The 17,560-nt window shown below is 44.9% G+C and overlaps 1 protein-coding gene across 4 annotated transcripts; it reads right to left on the minus strand.

The window, feature by feature from the left end:
• Positions 1 to 11,839: 11,839 nt before the first annotated feature.
• LOC310676325 (uncharacterized protein) lies at positions 11,840 to 15,300 on the minus strand. Of its 4 annotated transcripts, XM_083438161.1 has the most exons (10): positions 15,064 to 15,300; positions 14,347 to 14,423; positions 13,914 to 13,945; positions 13,665 to 13,781; positions 13,457 to 13,536; positions 13,218 to 13,311; positions 13,026 to 13,111; positions 12,833 to 12,937; positions 12,650 to 12,701; positions 11,840 to 12,433 (listed from the first exon to the last, which is right to left on the minus strand). In XM_083438161.1, exons 1-7 carry the CDS (start codon positions 15,102 to 15,104, stop codon positions 13,064 to 13,066), a joined length of 489 nt encoding a protein of 162 aa, XP_083294287.1. In that variant the 5' UTR covers positions 15,105 to 15,300; the 3' UTR covers positions 11,840 to 12,433; positions 12,650 to 12,701; positions 12,833 to 12,937; positions 13,026 to 13,063. The 4 variants fall into 4 exon arrangements, with proteins under 4 accessions (XP_083294287.1, XP_083294284.1, XP_083294286.1 ...); XM_083438158.1 differs by having other exon boundaries at positions 14,347 to 15,300; XM_083438160.1 differs by lacking the exons at positions 11,840 to 12,433; positions 12,650 to 12,701 and adding an exon at positions 12,458 to 12,641 and having other exon boundaries at positions 12,871 to 12,937; positions 14,347 to 15,300.
• Positions 15,301 to 17,560: the final 2,260 nt, after the last annotated feature.

The raw sequence follows: 17,560 nt of genomic DNA on the forward strand, positions 1-17,560 counted from the left end.
TAATTGACAACCAGGGTATTGCAGGGTTCTGTCCTGGGTATGTTGTGTCTTTATAACTGACTTAGATGAAGAATTGAGGGAATACTCATCAGCTTCTCAGATGACACTAAACTGGGAGAGATACCTAATGCCACAGAAGCCAGAATTATGATGCAAAATGACCTTAACAGATTGGAGAACTAGGCCGAAAATAACAAAATGAATTTCAATAGGGACAAATGTAAGGTTCTACACAGGCAGGAAAAAACAGCTGCACCAGTTTAAGATGGGGGACACCTGGATTACCAGTAGTACAAGTGAAAAGAATCTAGGGGTCCTAATAGATCACAAGTCAACAGTGTAATGCAGCGGGGGGGGGGGGACTAATGCTATTCTAGGTTGCATCAACATAAGTATAGTGTGAAAATCAAGGTGGAGGCAGCGGAGGGAGTATGTGGTGAAGGCCTGACAGTTGTCCTGTAGTTATGTAAGTGGGACTCTGCAAAGTACTGTCCCACTTACCCACTTACTCTGCAAAGTACTGTGTCCAGTTCTGGGCACCACAGTTCAAGAAGGACACTGACAAACTGGAACGTGTCCAGAGGAGCGCAACCAAAATGGTCAAAGGCCTGGAAACGATGCCTTATGAGGAACGGCTAAGGGAGCTGGGCATGTTTAGCCTGGAGAAGAGGAGGTTAAGGGGTGATATGATAGCCATGTTCAAATATATAAAAGGATGTCATATAGAGGAGGGAGAAAGGTTGTTTTCTGCTGCTCCAGAGAAGCTGACACAGAGCAATGGGTCCAAACTACAAGAAAGAAGATTCCACCTAAACATTAGGGAGAACTTCCTGACAGCAAGAGCTGTTCGACAGTGGAATTTGCTGCCAAGGAGTGTGGTGGAGTCTTCTTCTTTGGAGGTCTTTAAGCAGAGGCTTGACAACCATATGTCAGGAGTGCTCTGATGGTGTTTCCTGCTTGGCAGGGGGTTGGACTCGATGGCCCTTGTGGTCTATTCCAACTCTATGATTCTATGAAAACCATTTTAAGAAAGGTGTGGTGTCACATATGATGCTAGCTTAAATTAGACTTTGGGAATCAATCCTAACTATTTCTTAGCGGCCACTATATCTCATATGGATGAAGAATAAACTTGAGAAAGAGGGAAGGAGGGAAGGAGAGAGAGAAAGACAGAGAGAGAGAGAGAGAGAGAGAGAGAGAGAAAGAAAGAAAGAAAGAAAGAAAGAAAGAAAGAAAGAAAGAAAGAAAGAAGGTGGCCCAGGTAGGTTTGGTTTGCAGAATGGTGTCTGATGTCTCTCTGGAGAGTTTATTCTAAAGCTAATGTGGAATATTTTTTTAAGTCCTGAAGCTGCCTTCTATCTGTAGACAATACCAGGAAATGTCACAAGCAAATAACACTGCTCTCTCGAGCACATGGTGAAGAGACAAACGTTGGACTGTAGCTTGTGCAGTGAATGCCAACAATATTGAAGCTGAGGTAGGTGGCTCCAGGGAAGGTTCTGACTGGAATGGCAGCTCTGCCAGCTGCTTGTGCACTCAAGAATACAACATGATAATAGGAGCACAGGAAACTCTCCTATATGGAAGCAGAGCATCAGTTCCTGAAGCCCAGTCAGCTACATTGACTGGTAGGTAGCATTTCTCCAGGGTTTCTGGTGGGAGTCTTTCCCAGTCTGGCAATCCCATGTGCTCTGGCTCTGAGCCATAGCCCTTCCTCAAAGTCACTGCTGTCTGCCTCTTCCTTTGCACTTACACACAATATAAACTATTGAGGTTCTCTAGTTGCTCATAGGTCGTTGGAGTACCAAAGCACTCGTCTGTCAGAAGAGAGAGCAGCTGCTTTAAATTTCTCATGTTTTTAATACTAGATTAGAGTAGCTGTGTGTGTGTGTGTGTTACTTATATGCATTTTTACGCACATTTTACCATACTTGAGGCACTTTTGTACACAGCACTTAATTGGAGTATTGTATTGCAAAATTGAGAGAAGTGCAAATTTCAAAGGTTGCCTAGATTTCATTTTAAGAAAGTGAAAATCTGGTAGGAAGAAGAAGAAGAAGAGTTTGGATTGATATCCCGCTTTATTACATCCCGGAGGAGTCTCAAAGCGGCTGACATTCTCCTTTCCCTTCTTCCCCCCACAACAAACACTCTGTGAGGTGAGTGGGGCTGAGAGACTTCAGAGAAGTGTGACTGGCCCAAGGACTAACTAGATCAAGGGAAGTAATAGTGCCACTGTATTCTGCTCTGGCCAGACCTCACCTGGAGTACTGTGTCTAGTTCTGGGCACCACAGTTCAAGAAGGACACTGACAAACTGGAACGTGTCCAGAGGAGGGCAACCAAAATGGTCAAAGGCCTGGAAACGATGCCTTATGAGGAACGGCTAAGGGAGCTGGGCATGTTTAGCCTGGAGAAGAGGAGGTTAAGGGGTGATATGATAGCCATGTTCAAATATATAAAAGGATGTCACATAGAGGAGGGAGAAAGGTTGTTTTCTGCTGCTCCAGAGAAGCGGACACGGAGCAATGGATCCAAACGGAGCAATGGATCCAAACTACAAGAAAGAAGATTTCACCTAAACATTAGGAAGAACTTCCTGACAGTAAGAGCTGTTCGACAGTGGAATTTGCTGCCAGGGAGTGTGGTGGAGTCTCCTTCTTTGGAGGTCTTTAAGCAGAGGCTTGACAACCATATGTCAGGAGTGCTCTGATGGTGTTTCCTGCTTGGCAGGGAGTTGGACTCGATGGCCCTTGTGGTCTCTTCCAACTCTATGATTCTATGATTCTGTGATTCTATGACTGGCCCAGCAGCTGCATGTGGAGGGGCGGAGACACGAACCTGGTTCACCAGAATACGAGTCCACTGCCCTTAACCACTACACCACACTGGCTCTAAATGCAAAAATAACTGAATTTACCCCCCATGGCATGCCAGTGTAGTTTCCTGCTGGACCACGGCTTACCGGTATGGTAGAACATGGAAAGACCAGCAATATGGGTTAAGATTCAACCCATGCTTTGTACTGTATCAGTCCTATACTGAAGCTATTTCCATTTGAGACAATCCCCTGAAAACTGGTTAAAACCTGATTTGTCTGAATGTATAACTTTTCCCCGAGGAAGCACACCTAGTATAAATCTTATCTTTGAAGGCATAACTGACATTATAATGGACACCTGTATGAACTTTATAGTAGTCTAAATGTTTTAAAAACATGAATTGGTGCTTGTTGGCCTGAGTTTCAAATCACTGGTGTCAAATTTTGCTTTCCTTTAAAAATGCTTTCATATAAATCTCTACACTCTGAGCAGAATATATTGATCTGTTTCAAGTTCAGGATTTATGGTGACCTTGGAACCACCACACAGCTAAGCACTGCTTTCAGAAGTTGGGTTACAAGACAATTGAGACAGCCCTGTTAGTGATCTTCTAGTGCAACTTTTCTTTCATTTCCCAGGTTCTGTTGTTGAAAGGTGACAGCTTCTTGAAGCCATGAAAGCAGCGATATCACTGTAGCACTAAAGAGATAGGAGTCTGTTTCCCGCCCCCTTTTAACTGCATCGAACTACAGTGCTATCCCTGTCTTTCCTGTATTGTGTGTAGACTATAGCATGACAGTTTATCGTGTTTTCAATCCCTTTTTTAAAGTGTGGGTCTTGTGAAAGAGATGTCCCTCCCCCAGGATATAGCATATAATTTTAACCCTAAGCCTTGAGTGAAGACAAAATATCTGGATTCCTTTAATAGCAAAATGATGCACAGAATAATACCCTTATCCCTTCTTATTATGGGCAATGCCAACTTGGCGCTGTCTGAGGTGACATTGTGTGAGGTTAGCACAGATCAGCAGACGACGTCAAATCTGGGAGGCTGTAGAATGAGCTCCCTGCCACCATTACCAAGGTGCTCAGCAGCTTTTATTGGCAGTAAATTCATTCAGTGGCATGTCGAATTAGGTGATTAGCATAGAGAAAAGTGTCATAAAAAACAAGTGGCTCAGAGTGTGTGGCTACACAAGGCACAGAGTGTGCTGCGGACCTCATTATGCTGAATTAAGAGGATCTCTTGTGCAGTACATTCCCCTGTCAGGGTAGGAATGCACTTTGGTGATTTATAATTTTGATTATTATGATCTGTTCTGCTTGAGGAAGCCTCTAATTCATCAGGCAAAGAATTCTCAGATGCATCATTGTCTCCCTCCTGGATTGCATCAGTTTGTTGCAGGAGAAATTTAAGCTTATCACAACATTTATTTATTTTAAAGACACACATACACCCCAGATATTAAATCTATTGCTGCAACCTACCGTCTCAGCAGATTTAAAGGTTACACTTAATAAGAATTTGCCACACGGACGTATTTGGCTTTTTGCCGTCCATACCGTTGAACCATTAGATTTCCACATAGAAATGGAAACAGTGCCTCTTACCCCACCTTTTTTTTTTGAGATGACATTGTTCTTCCAGATCAAAGCTCAGAGGTTATATTGATCCTGTTGTGCACATCTGACTGGCATTGCAAAGAGCTATCAGGATTTGTGGCTTCAGAAACAGGGCAGAAAAGCCATCTGGCCCTTTCCTAAAATTCACTTCTCTGTGCTGCAATCCCAATAGTGAGGATCCACAAATGAATGAAGAAGCCCATTTATTTTTCTCCTTTCCCCTGTGTAATAAGATCATGGAAAAGCAGTGACAGCAGCGCTATGTGTACAGGATGGGAAATAGGAATGTCCCTAATGTTGCTACCTTTGCTTGATCCCGCCCAGCACATTATTTCAAACTAATGGAAGCAGAAGTCTGTTCTGAAAATCGTATGTTCTGCAGCTCATCCTCTCTTGGGAAAAGTCTTGGAATGAAATTTTGCTGCAAAATGACAGCTCAAACTCATTGCAGGAGAGAGTCCATTAAAATATTTATTGCCAAAGAGGTCCTGAGCAAATCTGGACTGTTACATCTCTTTTAAAAAGGGACTCACCCAGTTTTACAATCTGGATGCAAAATATTGGACCAAATTTATTATAACATGTATAGTGACAACACTTATGCTAGAGTGTGTTTCTCTTGGGATGGAGCAATTGTATGTACTCTCTTCAGCAGGAACAGCACATAATGCGCCCTTTATGGTGTGCTTGGATAGAGGCTCAGTATGCATGCTCTTCTCTGTGTGTGTGAGTAATCAGACCTTTGCATGTCTGTGGTGGAAGGGTCATAAATGACAACACCACCGAAAGAAAAGGGACCAGGTGCCAGTTAGGGATAATAGTCTGCCAATTTCACTTTCTCCCACTTCCACATTTTCCCAATCTTAAATTTAGCTTGAGTCGCCACAAAAAAAACACCACTTATTGGTCATTTCTTATTGCACACACATTTTATATGCAATTTTACACAATACAAGACTTGTTCTGTGCCCCAAAAGTGCCCGGTGGCACTGTTGCCCATAGATTGCAACAAAATACTGGGCAAGGTTTTGCCCAGCGTCTTGTTTGTGTGGTTGGCTCATGGGAAAAATCTGTCCCATGAGCCTTTGCAAAGGGGAGGAGAGAGCCCAGTGCTTTTTTCTCTGGGGGTACTCCAGGGTATGCAGTACCAGCACGTTTTTTTCTAGAAGAGAAGCACTGGGAAAACCTATATAAGACTGCTTCCCCCAGAGCTAGCCATTTTGCCTTGAGGGCTATCCATCTGTCCACCAAGGGTGCCAACTCCAGGGGGCCCTGGGGGCTCAGGCATCCACAATTTTTCTTTTCCTGTTAGTTCCCGGCCTCCCCCTTCCACCACCGTCACTTTGCCTGAAAGGCAGATGTGCCTGAAAAATGCCATGCTGGTGAAGCCCCAGACACCTACCATCTTAATTTGCTCAAAGGGCTAAATTTGTATCTATACATATAAATTACCCCTTTCCCCCCGAAAATAAGACAGTGTCTTATATTAATTTTTGCTCCCAAAGCTGCGCTAGGTCTTAATTTCAGGGGATGTCTTATTTTTTCATGAAGAAGAATGCGGTACACATTTATTGTCTAATTGTGAGTCAGCTAGACTCCGTCAGGGCAGAGCAAGCAGCAGGCGGCAGCTTGTCCTTGCGGTGGCATGGGCTCTCTGATTTAAAGAGACCTTGCACTGCCTGAACAGCTCTGGCTGCACTGCGGCCAATCAGTGAGCTGTGCGGCGGCACCCTCTGCTACAGTCCAGAGGAGTCAGACGCCTTATGGTAGCTTTGGGGGCCTTATATTCCGGGGAGGCCTTATGTTCAGGGGAGGCCTTATTATCGGGAAGGTCTTATTTTCAATATTTTAATGTTGTATTTTAATTTGTTTTTATGTTGTAATCATTCAACTTGTTTTTATTATTGCTTGTAAGCTGCTCTGAGCCTGGTCTTGGCTGGGGAGGGTGGGGTATAAATAAAATTTATTATTATTATTATTATTATTATTATTATTATTATTATTATTATTATTATTTTCGTGGGATGCCTTATACTACAGCGAGAGGCAAGACTGTAAGTAGGTCTTACTTTTGGGAAAGACAGTAGCATATACATGGGGGGGGCATTGGCCTGTGCTTTGAGTCTTTTGAGTACCCAGCAATGCCCCTGGCTGCATCCATGTGGGATCACATGACTGGGAATTCCTGGGAATGATGCAGCTGGGGGATCAGTGTGTGAGAATTTATGGCAAACAAAAGACTTACCAGCTTTTTTAAAAAAGGGAGAGCCTTACAAAGTTCACACAGAAGCATAATATTGCTTACTTTAACTCAACTGTGGAAACAACTCAGAGGCTATTAAGGAGAAAAAGGATAACAACAAGAAGATTGAAAGATGGGACTGGTGAACACTAAAAGCAGCAGAAATATGAGATGATTGGACCCTTACTGAACTCGAAGCATGGGGACCCCTAACAAAAATATATAATTTGGCAAAAGATTTGGACTTTAAGATATGTATTGGTATAATTTGGAATAATTAATGTGATATGATTGGATTGCTAAATGGAAAACTTAATATTTTTTTTTTTTAAGGAATTATGCAGGTGGGATTCATCCCCTGAAAAGCAGCTCCCATGGGATTGAAAATGAAGGGAAGAGGGATGAGAAACTGGTTTTAGTTGCTGTAAAAAGTTAGGTGCTGGTACTCATATCCTGATAAATTCTAAAATGCCTCTCTGAACCTGCACCTCTTCCTGTGCCCATGCCCATCTTTACTGATTTTGCGATTAACTTTTAATCAAAAAGTTGATAGTTCATATTTCTATTACATATTTTTTATTCTTATTAATATTTCTCTCTCTCTCTCTGCCCTTCCCTCCCTTTTTCCATATGTGTGTATACTATGAAGATACTAAGAAAACTTTTATATAGAGAATGGTGTGGCATGGAAGCCAAAATTACTGTGTATTCCTTCTGAAGCATCCACATAACTAGTATGAAATTGGATCTCTTTCTCCTCAAAATAGTTTCAGAGGGGAAGTTCACAAGGTGGATGGTAACACATCGCCTGCTCCATAATCAATATGACCAGGAACATACTTTAAAAAGTGCTGGATTGTATTCCACAGAACACAGAGGTGAAAATATTGGAAGGGTATCAGGCAATGGCTGTAAGCCACATAATAGAAAATATCAAATTAGCCAAATGCTGGTCTTGCTTGGGGCCCCATACAAGAAAATAAGTGGATTTAAGGTTATTTTGCAATCATATGGGTAAAACATTACTGCCTCTGTTCCACTCAAGTTGGGCTGTCGCAGAAGGCCTCAGGTTTCATCCCTGGAATCTTCAGGTATGGCTGAAAGAGAAGCCTGTGTATAATCTTGGAGTGTCACTGCCAGTCATTGTAGACAAGACTGAGCTAAGCGGATGAATGGTCTAACTCAGTATAAATAGCATCCCATGTTCCTAAATTGCTGCAGTTTGCATGTCCATCTCTGGTCAGCATGATAAATCAGACAAGCAAATGTGATTCATTCACATTACTGTGGCTGTTTTTATGTCAGCAAACAATAACATAATTACCATATCTTTTGCTCTATAAGACTCACTTTTTCCCTCCTAAGAAGTAAGGGGGAAAGTGTGTGCATCTTATGGAGCAAATGCAGGCTGCGCAGCTATCCCAGAAGCCAGAACAGCAAGAGGGATTGCTGCTTTCACTGCACAGCGACCCCTCTTGCTGTTCTGGCTCCTGAGACTCAGAATATTTTTTTTCTTGTTTTCCTCCTCCAAAAACAAGGTGCGTCTTGTGGTCTGGTGCATCTTATAGAGCGAAAAATACGGTAACTACTTGTCTGTATAGTTTGACATTTCCTTTACATTGAAATGAATGAAAGTTACATAAATAAGTCATATTCATATAACATATATATATATATATATATATATATATATATATATATATAATTAGTTTTTTTAAACATATCATTTTCAACAGTAATGAAACATACTTTTACATCTTATTCAAATTTTTGACTTCCATCAATCCTGTCTGATATAACTCATATAACTTTCATTCAGTAACAGCCAGAGAGGTAAATAATGCAGTATTTGGCAGAAACTGAACTGCAGTGGAATGGAAACAGCATTGAATACTGATCATGAAGGAAATCTAAGCCTTCATACACCCCTACACTTAAGCACTTTCTGGTCATGCGTTCAAAAGACCTTTCCCAATTATGCCGTCTTTTGAATCAACCTGGCAATTCTCTATTTAGACTCGATGAGCAGTTCTTTTTGATCTGGAAGTACCTTTGGTAAATAGCAATTCTTCTTTTAGATGGTGGGATGTGTGGGTGGTGACTTCTCTTGTGAGGTGATTACATTTATCAAGCCTTTGGGGAGTCTGAAGTGAATTTGGAACTCTGCAATGCTTCCTAACACATAGTACCATATATATTTTATAGCACTAATATCCCCCCCCCCGACATGTAAAGAGAGAGCAGAATCTGTCCACATGCATTTCTGGAGAGGGAGCAGAACAAAAGCTTTAGCAGTGCTGGACAACAGATATAAGGATAAAGGTAAAGGTAAAGGGACCCCTGACCATTAGGTCCAGTCGTGACCGACTCTGGGGTTGTGGCGCTCATCTCGCTTTATTGGCCAAGGGAGCCGGCGTTTGTCCGCAGACAGCTTCTGGATCATGTGGCCAGCATGACTAAGCCACTTCTGGCGAACCAGAGCAGCGCACGGAAACGCCGTTTACCTTCCCACCATAGTGGTACCTATTTATCTACTTGCACTTTGACGTGCTTTCGAACTGCTAGGTTGGCAGAAGCTGGGACCAAACAACGGGAGCTCACCCCGTCGCGGGGATTCGAACCGCTGACCTTCTGATTGGCAAGTCCTAGGCTCTGTGGTTTAACCCACAGCGCCACCCGCACCCCCTGATATAAGGATATGAGTGCCTTAAAGCAAGGTTAGCTTTTGTGAATGGCCGCCTACAAGGGAATGGATGGGAGCGTTTGGAGCTACCATAACGGGAAGTGCATCATCCCCCCTCCTTTTATTATTATTATTATTATTATTATTATTATTATTATTATTTAGAGCCATTTCTCCGTGACACGTAGACCAACTGCATTATGGTAATGGAAAGGTTTGTTCCTGACTGAGGTCATAAATCATGAGTAAATGCCTGCTTCCTACCATTCTGCCAGCTCTCTCTCTAGAAATAATCTGGCGTTCCAAAGGTTACTAGAGATATCCAAACATTTATGATGCAGAATTAATAACTTCAAGGTCAGAAGAAGAGAGGCCAATTTAGACTCATTCATCATGTCGTCTATATTGATTTCTGGAACTTAAAGGAACTTGAGTCATAATTGCAGAGATAAACAGAAGTTATGGACTTTCCCTTTCACAGATGTAGCTCTTTAAAAAGCCTGTATATTGTATATTCATTCTCTCTCTCTCTCTCTCTCTCTCTCTCTCTCTCTCTCTCTCTCCTCTCTCTCTGGATTTTTGCAATATTAAAAGTTAATTGACAATGGGTGTAAAATGACAGCATGAGAGCTCACCTGGGACACTGGTCATTGGACTGTGTCACCACTAGGTATTGAAAGCCACTTTCCAGATTGGGGTAAGTCCTTAGGTCCTCAAAGCCCCCCTGTCTGGCCCTCTCCCTGTTTTATACTCCTTTCACAGCCACAGCCCCCTCCCTTGGCCACAGCCCTGCTGTAAATAAAGTGGGCTATCTATGTTCAGTTGTCATTCAAGCTAAAAGTTGCTGCAGTGTACAATCATGATGTTAGACAAGGGGTTCGCCCACTTCTGCTCGTCTTGTGCCTTGAAAGTACGGATCCACACAGTTTCCTACATAATTCACACTTTGTAGGCATGGGTCCAAGCAGTTTCCCCCTTGCCCTGTTCCTTTCCTAGGAAAAAACTGCTCTTTAACTCTATCTGCAGAAAACGCAATTGCTGTTTTCTCTGATTGAGTGCTAAAGAGCAGCTTTCCCCAGGAGAAAGCAGGAGGACAAGTGGAGTTGTGGGTTAAGCCCTGGGATATGGATCAAAATTAAACCAGAGCAGGACTGATGGAGAGGGATTAGGTTTGGATCGTTTTTGGTTTAGCACAGGGGCGAGCAAAAGGTTGTTTGGGATCTACTGATAGATCACTGGATGATTTGAAGTATATCAGCAAGGGGTTTAACCATTGTTCCCAATCTTTTTAACAATTTTAATTATGTTCGGCATATCTGGAAGGCACGGCATAAATGAACGACCTCTCTAATGCTGCTAGTTCCTATTTGTATGACCCTCGTTGTGTACAGTTCTGTACTCATGAAATTCAATGTCATCAAGACCGTACATCTCATAATTATGTGGATCAGATGCCTTTATGCCATATTCAGTTATCTGAATTACATCAGAAACAGAATATGTGGCCTTCAGATGACTTCTGAGAACTCTTGCAAAGTTCAGATATAGCCACAGGCTAAGATATTTTTTTAAGCAGCATATGCATAAGCTTCCTCAATAGTTTTCAAACTCTACAATTTCAAAGTCTAAGGCATTAAAATTGGATTTACAGAAAAGAATTAGTGTGTGTGTGTGTGTGTGTGTGTGTTTATAGGCATAATGAACTGAATAAATGGCAACACATGAGCCAAGTGGTTAGTCAGAATGTCTCTATGGATATGACTTCTGCCCAAATGTTCAGACAACTCATTTCATTATTTTTTCCATGTAGTATTGTACTGCAAAGCCTTGTTTAGAGCAGACAGCAAAAGATAACCCTTATTCCCCTGAAGTTATCATTCAAAAAATCAATTCAACCCACACCCTGTAATTGACAAGATACAATTACAGAACTGAATAAAGGAAATTACTTAACTCTTGTAGGGATTTTGAGAATGGAAGAGCTACTGAGTGCTTGCCATATGATTCACTTGGGCAAAAAGTTTTTTGTTTTTTGTTTAAAGAACACTTTCTATTGTAGTAATAACACAGGGAAAGGTGCAATGTAAAGGCCAAGTCTACTTTAATAAGTCTTTGAAAGATGATCACTCCCAATACAAATTAAAACCCATAATTTCTAGGTCGTTGGGCAAATTTTCTTCAAAGTGATCCCTCCCTGAATGACTCTATTTGTTTCACCACTATTTGATTGTCCTCTTCCTCTGGACCCAAATTACATGGAGGGCCTGATGGAGATGAAGTTGGAAGCAAATCCTGTCACTGGTCCCTCACTTAAAAGATGCAAGCGAAACTTAGGCAGCATACATCTAAAACACATTGCTTCTCCCTAAGGATTCTTGGAACTGCAGTTTACCATTCAAAGAGCTACAGTTCCAGCCCCCTTAACAACAGAAAAGTGCCCAGATCAATGGAAGACAATAACACAATGAAATTCAAAACAGTAACAATTTATTGCACGTTGATTCAAAATCCATTAAAAACAATTTAGTTTGAGGAATGCAAGAAAATCGATCAGCTTGATCCAGTGACACCAGAGAGAGACATTTTCAAATAACTCAAGGGCTGTCACATGGAAGATGCAGCCAGCTTTTTTTCTCCTGCTCTGGACGGTAGGACTCAAACCAATGGCTTCAGGATACAACAAAGGAGATTCCAACTGAACATTGTTCAACAGAGGAATGGACTCCCCTGGAAGGTGATGGACTCTCCTTCCTTGCAGGTTTTAAAGTAGGGATTAGATGACTATCTGTCCTGGATGCCATCTTTCTTTCTTTCTTTCTTTCTTTCTTTCTTTCTTTCTTTCTTTCTTTCTTTCTTTCCTTCCTTCCTTCCTTCCTTCCTTCCTTCCTTCCTTCCTTCTAGTTCTGCCCCATCTCAGTCCATATTTCATGGCTGCTTAAATCATCTGTCCCCCTCCTGATTCTCAGTGCCTCTTCTTCTGCCAGTCTTTGCCCAGTTGAGATGTCCAAATACAGCAGCAATTCCTTCAAGGAGGAAAATCACAGTTCCTCAATGATGATGTCATCTGGATGGAAAAGAATGAAAAAGAGAGAAAATCTGTTCAGTCCTCTCGGGCTTCTTGTAGCTGGAGTCAGTCTGGTTGCTGCCCTCCCAGGCCAGGTGGGAAAGGCCTGCCAGGCAGGGAGCAGGTCCTGCAGGACTCCCAGCAAAAAGACCTGGGAGGTGTGTCTTGGGCAAACAATGGACAGGGAGTTCACTGTCCCCAAGGTGTGGGGCTTACCTTCTTTCAGATTATTCCTGAAACAAGTCAGCTCCAGCCGAATTACTGTGTTCTGCAGAGGAAAGACAAATATGAGTCAGTTGACTCTATGTACCCCACCCTGGATGGGTGTAAGAGAAGCAGCCCCACCCAGGAAGGATGGAAGCAACCAAAGAACTGAATACAGGAAGGCAAAATACTTACTCTTAGGTTTGGGAATCTTTGAGAAAGGGCCAGCAGCAGGGATATACTGCTGGCCGCTAATTTCCTTTGATCTTCACTCCCCAAAAGGGCGTAATATCGGAGGTACTGCGGGATGAAAGAAATGGGACAGTTAGTTGGGTAAGGGACAGGGGGGCAACCCAAAAACCACTCCTGGTGCTATCGGGATACTTACAGTAAGCAACTGGAGAAAGGTGCTAGTATTGGGGGCTTCTAGGAGGAGACCCCCCCCAGCAGGCTCTGGAATGGCCTCTTCAGTTCCTGTGGGAAAAGAGAGAAGAGAGGTTGAGTGCTACTGGGTTAAATTTTGTAAGAGTGTGGGAAGAAGAAAGAGCTGTGCAAAGAGAACTTAAAGCAGAGGACATACCTCTTTGTCCTCCTCTGCGCTCCCCAGAACTGCCTCTGTTGTTCTATGGAGGATTGCACTCACCATAGATGGACTGAAGTGGGGTCTCATAAAACTGGAGAGAGAAAAGGAAGGGGTTAGACACTGCCTCCTCCAAGTCTCCCTTGTCCCCTTCTCCCTCCTGCCTGACTTGCCCACCCAAAGCTCCCCCTGGAGTTCTGCCCCCCTGCAGCCCCGCCCACCCCAAAGACCCCACTCACCTCAACTGCAGGAGGGCCTCGAAGGCCAGGGCCAGGCTCAGGGGGCGATCCCTGAAGTAGTCCAAGTGGCCGAGGATGTCCTGGAAGAGAGCAGAGGAGGAAAGTCAGCTCCTTCCGGGAGTCTCCGGAGGATGGCTCCAACCCCAAACGCCAGCCCCTCTCTGCCCCTCCCTCCCCATGGGTGTCCCTCACACCACCCATCACTCACCAGAATAGATTTGGCCATCTCCTCCTTGGAGTACTTCAGGGTTCGGATCCCCCTGAGCCAAGCTGCCTGGCAGTCCTGGACGATCCCCAGGAGATAGAGCTGATCTTTGTCTAGCAGCTGAAAGGCAAAAGTCAGGCTGTTAGTTCCTTGTGGGGGAGGGCTCCTCCACATCTGAGAGTGCAGAGTGGAGTGCAAGAGGGGGGCAGGCTGAGGGATTCCCTCCCTGCTCTCGTTTTATCCAATACTCACCGCAACGGAAGGGATGTGGATTCCCAGCACATCTGCAAAATGAAGGACATGGGGACAGGTGAGTTCCTCCCTGAGCCCCTTGCAAGGCTTTTCCAAGAGTTTTCTCCTGGATTCCAAGTCCTACTACAGGAGAAGAACACTCCAGGCCTTGGGGGCCAATCCTGACCTCCTGCACCCAGAACATGGCTCCCCAGGGAAGATGCCCCTCCCACTGACAACTGTCCCCCTGCCTTGCCCCACAGCCCAGCCCCCTGCTTCCTCCAACAGACCCCACAAAATGGGGTGGTTGCTGGGGGGGGCGGTTGGGTTTCCAGACGCTGTTGCAGATAAGGCGGGTTGGATCCAGCCATCTGGCTCTGTGCATCTTTTTACTAGATTCCCCCCAGCCCATTCCTGCCCTCCTCCATCCCCAAAAGGAGGGCCACTTGCTCACCCGACACCGCGGGCTGCTCCAGGACTTCTAGGGGGGCCACCTTGTTGCAGCTCATCAGGCACCTTAAGCGCCTGAACCTAGAAGAGACGGACAGAGGGAGCGACTCAGAAGCTGGCAGCCCCAATTCGTGTGTGTGGGGGGGGGGGGAGAGGAGGGGCATCTGGCCCAATTCCTGCCATCTCTCTGCAGTTCTGCGACCTGAAAGGGCATCGCCAGAGCTGGAAAGAGGCAGCCCAGAGCACAAATGGCTGGCAGAGAGAGAAAGGAGGCCCCAAGTGCTATGGGTTCAAGAGCTCCAGCCCAAAGGAAAGACAAGCATTGCCAGCTGTTAAAGGGCTGCTCTGCCTCGTCTTCTTAGCACAGCCCTGCACTTCCTTGGTGAGGGAGGAGACCCCTAAGAGGGTCCTCCAAGCATCAAGGTGTCCCAGAAGAGAAGCAGAACATGAGGAAGGGGGTGGAGTCTTCCTTGGAGCCAGAGAGACCCCCAGGAAGGGGAAGAAGGCCAATGTTGTAGGGCAGCTGGAGAGATGCAAAATGGAGCCAGGCAGAGGTGTAGTGGTTGGAGGGCTGGACTGGGAGGACCTGGGAGAGCTGGGTTCAAATCTCCACTCAGCCATGAAGCTCCCTGGTGGACCAGAGAGCTAAAGCTGTGGAGGGGACCCAGGACTCACACCCCGCCCCCAGGAGACCAAGAGATAGCAAAGGAATGGTACTTACAGTTTGCACATCTTCTTGATGAAAAATCCCCCCCCCCCCATCTAAGCTAACTACCTAGCTAAAATTCCCACCCAAGCCTGATCCCAAACTCTGATCCCACCCCCACCCCCAAACCCAGCCTTAACCCCAAGCCTAACCCCCACCCTAACCCTACACTTACCCCTAACTATTCTTCTATAAACAAAATAAATATATTCAAAAATGTGCACAAATGTGCACAAATATGCACAAATGTGCACAAATATCACAAACGCACAAAATGCGCACAAATATGCAGAAACGCACACAAATATGCAAAAAACAAAAAACAAAAAAATCAAAAAAATCAAATCAAATAAAAAATAAAAAAATAAATCAAATCAAATCAATCAAATAAAAGTAATAAATAAAATAAAAAGAAAAATAGCAAGCAAACCTCTCCTCTTCTACAACCACCACTACCACTTCCTCTCTCCTGACCTTTCCTCACTAACCCACAATGGCCGTCTGGAAGTCAGAGGCTTTTAAGGGAAGAGCAAGAGATGTCACAAAGAGGGCAGGTCCTTGTCACCATGGCAACCCCTCCACCTGGACCTGGTCCCTCCTGAGAGGTGATGCTTCTCTGTCAAAACTTGGAGGCGCCTTCTGTTCCGACTGCAGCTGGGCTGCATCTTCTATCCACAGATTCACATCGGCATTTCACATCCTTCTTGCTGCAGCCCCATTTCCAAAGGGAGACCACCCCCACATCCTTCAAGGCAGCCTAGGTGTCTCCATAGCGTAGCATTGGACCATCTGCTTTGCATGCAGGCCTTTTGTCCTGGGAATGTCCGTCCCCCCCATTTGAAACCCTGGATAGCTGCTGCCAGTCAGCGCAGGCTAGTTGAAGAAGGATATTGAGCAGCTGGAAGGTGAGCAGAGGAGGGCGACCAGGATGATGAAGGGTCTGGAAACCAAGCCTGATGAGGAACAGTTGAGGCAGCTGGGTATGTTTAGCCTGGAGAAGAGGAGAGAGGGGAGCCATCTTCCAATATCTGAGGGCTGAAAGAGGGAGCAAGCTTGTTTTCTGCTGCTCCAGAGGGGAGGGCAGGAAAGGAGATTCGGACTAAACATTAGGAAGAACTTTCTGATGGTAAGACTCTCTGGGACGGTGGTGGACTCTCCTTCCTTGGAGGCTTTTAAGCAGAGGCTGGATGCCAATCTGCGAGGGATTCGGCTGCAATTTGGGGAGCGCATAGCACGGGCCTACTTTACAGGGTTGTTGTAACCACACAGGGCTGCTGAGCATCCGAAAGTGCCTGACAAATGTTGAGCCTTCCATTTCATTGTGGGGAACAGCTGTGGCACATCAGGAGGCGTCCCTCAACTTCTGTTTCTTCTCTCTCCTGCAGCCAAAGGGACCAGGCTGGATTACCAAATAGGCAGAGTAGGCACTGGCCTATGGGCCCCACACTTTTTAGGAGTCCCACAACAATGGATCAAAATAATATTGATTTGATCTTGAAAGAAAACGACAATCAAGCTTTCTTAGTTCAATGTTATTCCAGTGTGTGCATGAGGCCTGCCCCCTGCCCAGATTTTGACTGCCAAGGGGCCTCCACAGGGTTTAATCCAGCACTGCTCCATGAACGGCCCAGTATACCTGAAGGAGTGTCTCCAACATTCAGCCCCATTCCCACCCACTGAGGTCCAGCTCCAAGGGCCTTCTGGTGGTTCCCTCACTGCGAGAAGTGAGGTTACAGGGAACCAGGCAGATGGCCTTCTCGGTGGTGGCGCCCGCCCTGTGGAATGCCCTCCTATCAGATGCCAAGGAAATAAACAACTATCTGACTTTTAGAAGACACCTGAAGGCAGAGGCGTAGGAAGGGGGTTACCATGGGGGCAGTTTGCCCTGGGTGCCATCACTGAGGGGGCTGACAAAATGGAAAAATATGTGTTCCCCCCCCCCCCAAAGTAAAGGACGCCGTGCCGCAGCACTCCTGTCTGGGCAGCTGCCTCAAAGCGAATGAGAGAGACACTGGGGTGGCGCTGCTGCAGTTGTAGCCGGAGGAGGAGGAGGAAAGAAAAGAAAAGAAGAGGAGGTAGAAAATAACACTTGTAATTGCAAGTATCTTATTTTTCCTTCTTTTAATAATTTCAATGTGGGGGGGGGGGGACAAGAAATATTCTGCACCAGGTATCACCTGACTCTGCTACCCCACTGGCCACAACCCCATAGTCGCCTTACCTTTACCTTTTACACTTCAAAGGGCAATTCCATATAATATGCAAGTAAAAAGGCATAGGACACCAGGCAGTCCCAGCTGTGTTCCCTGATATGCTCTCCCCCATGTCCTCATCCTAGGACATGAGACAAACAAATGGTGCTGGTCTTCCCACTACTCTCCAGGGCTCTTTAAAAATTGTTAATGATATCCCCTCCAGGACATTCTTATTACATAAACCTTCCTCTCACTCCAGTTTATTTTTCTCATTATGATATTCAGCTGAGATAAGGCCTCTAAATCCACAATTCAAT

This window comes from Podarcis tiliguerta (genome assembly GCF_965153285.1).
Source record: "Podarcis tiliguerta genome assembly, chromosome: 4".
Taxonomy (NCBI): domain Eukaryota; kingdom Metazoa; phylum Chordata; class Lepidosauria; order Squamata; family Lacertidae; genus Podarcis; species Podarcis tiliguerta.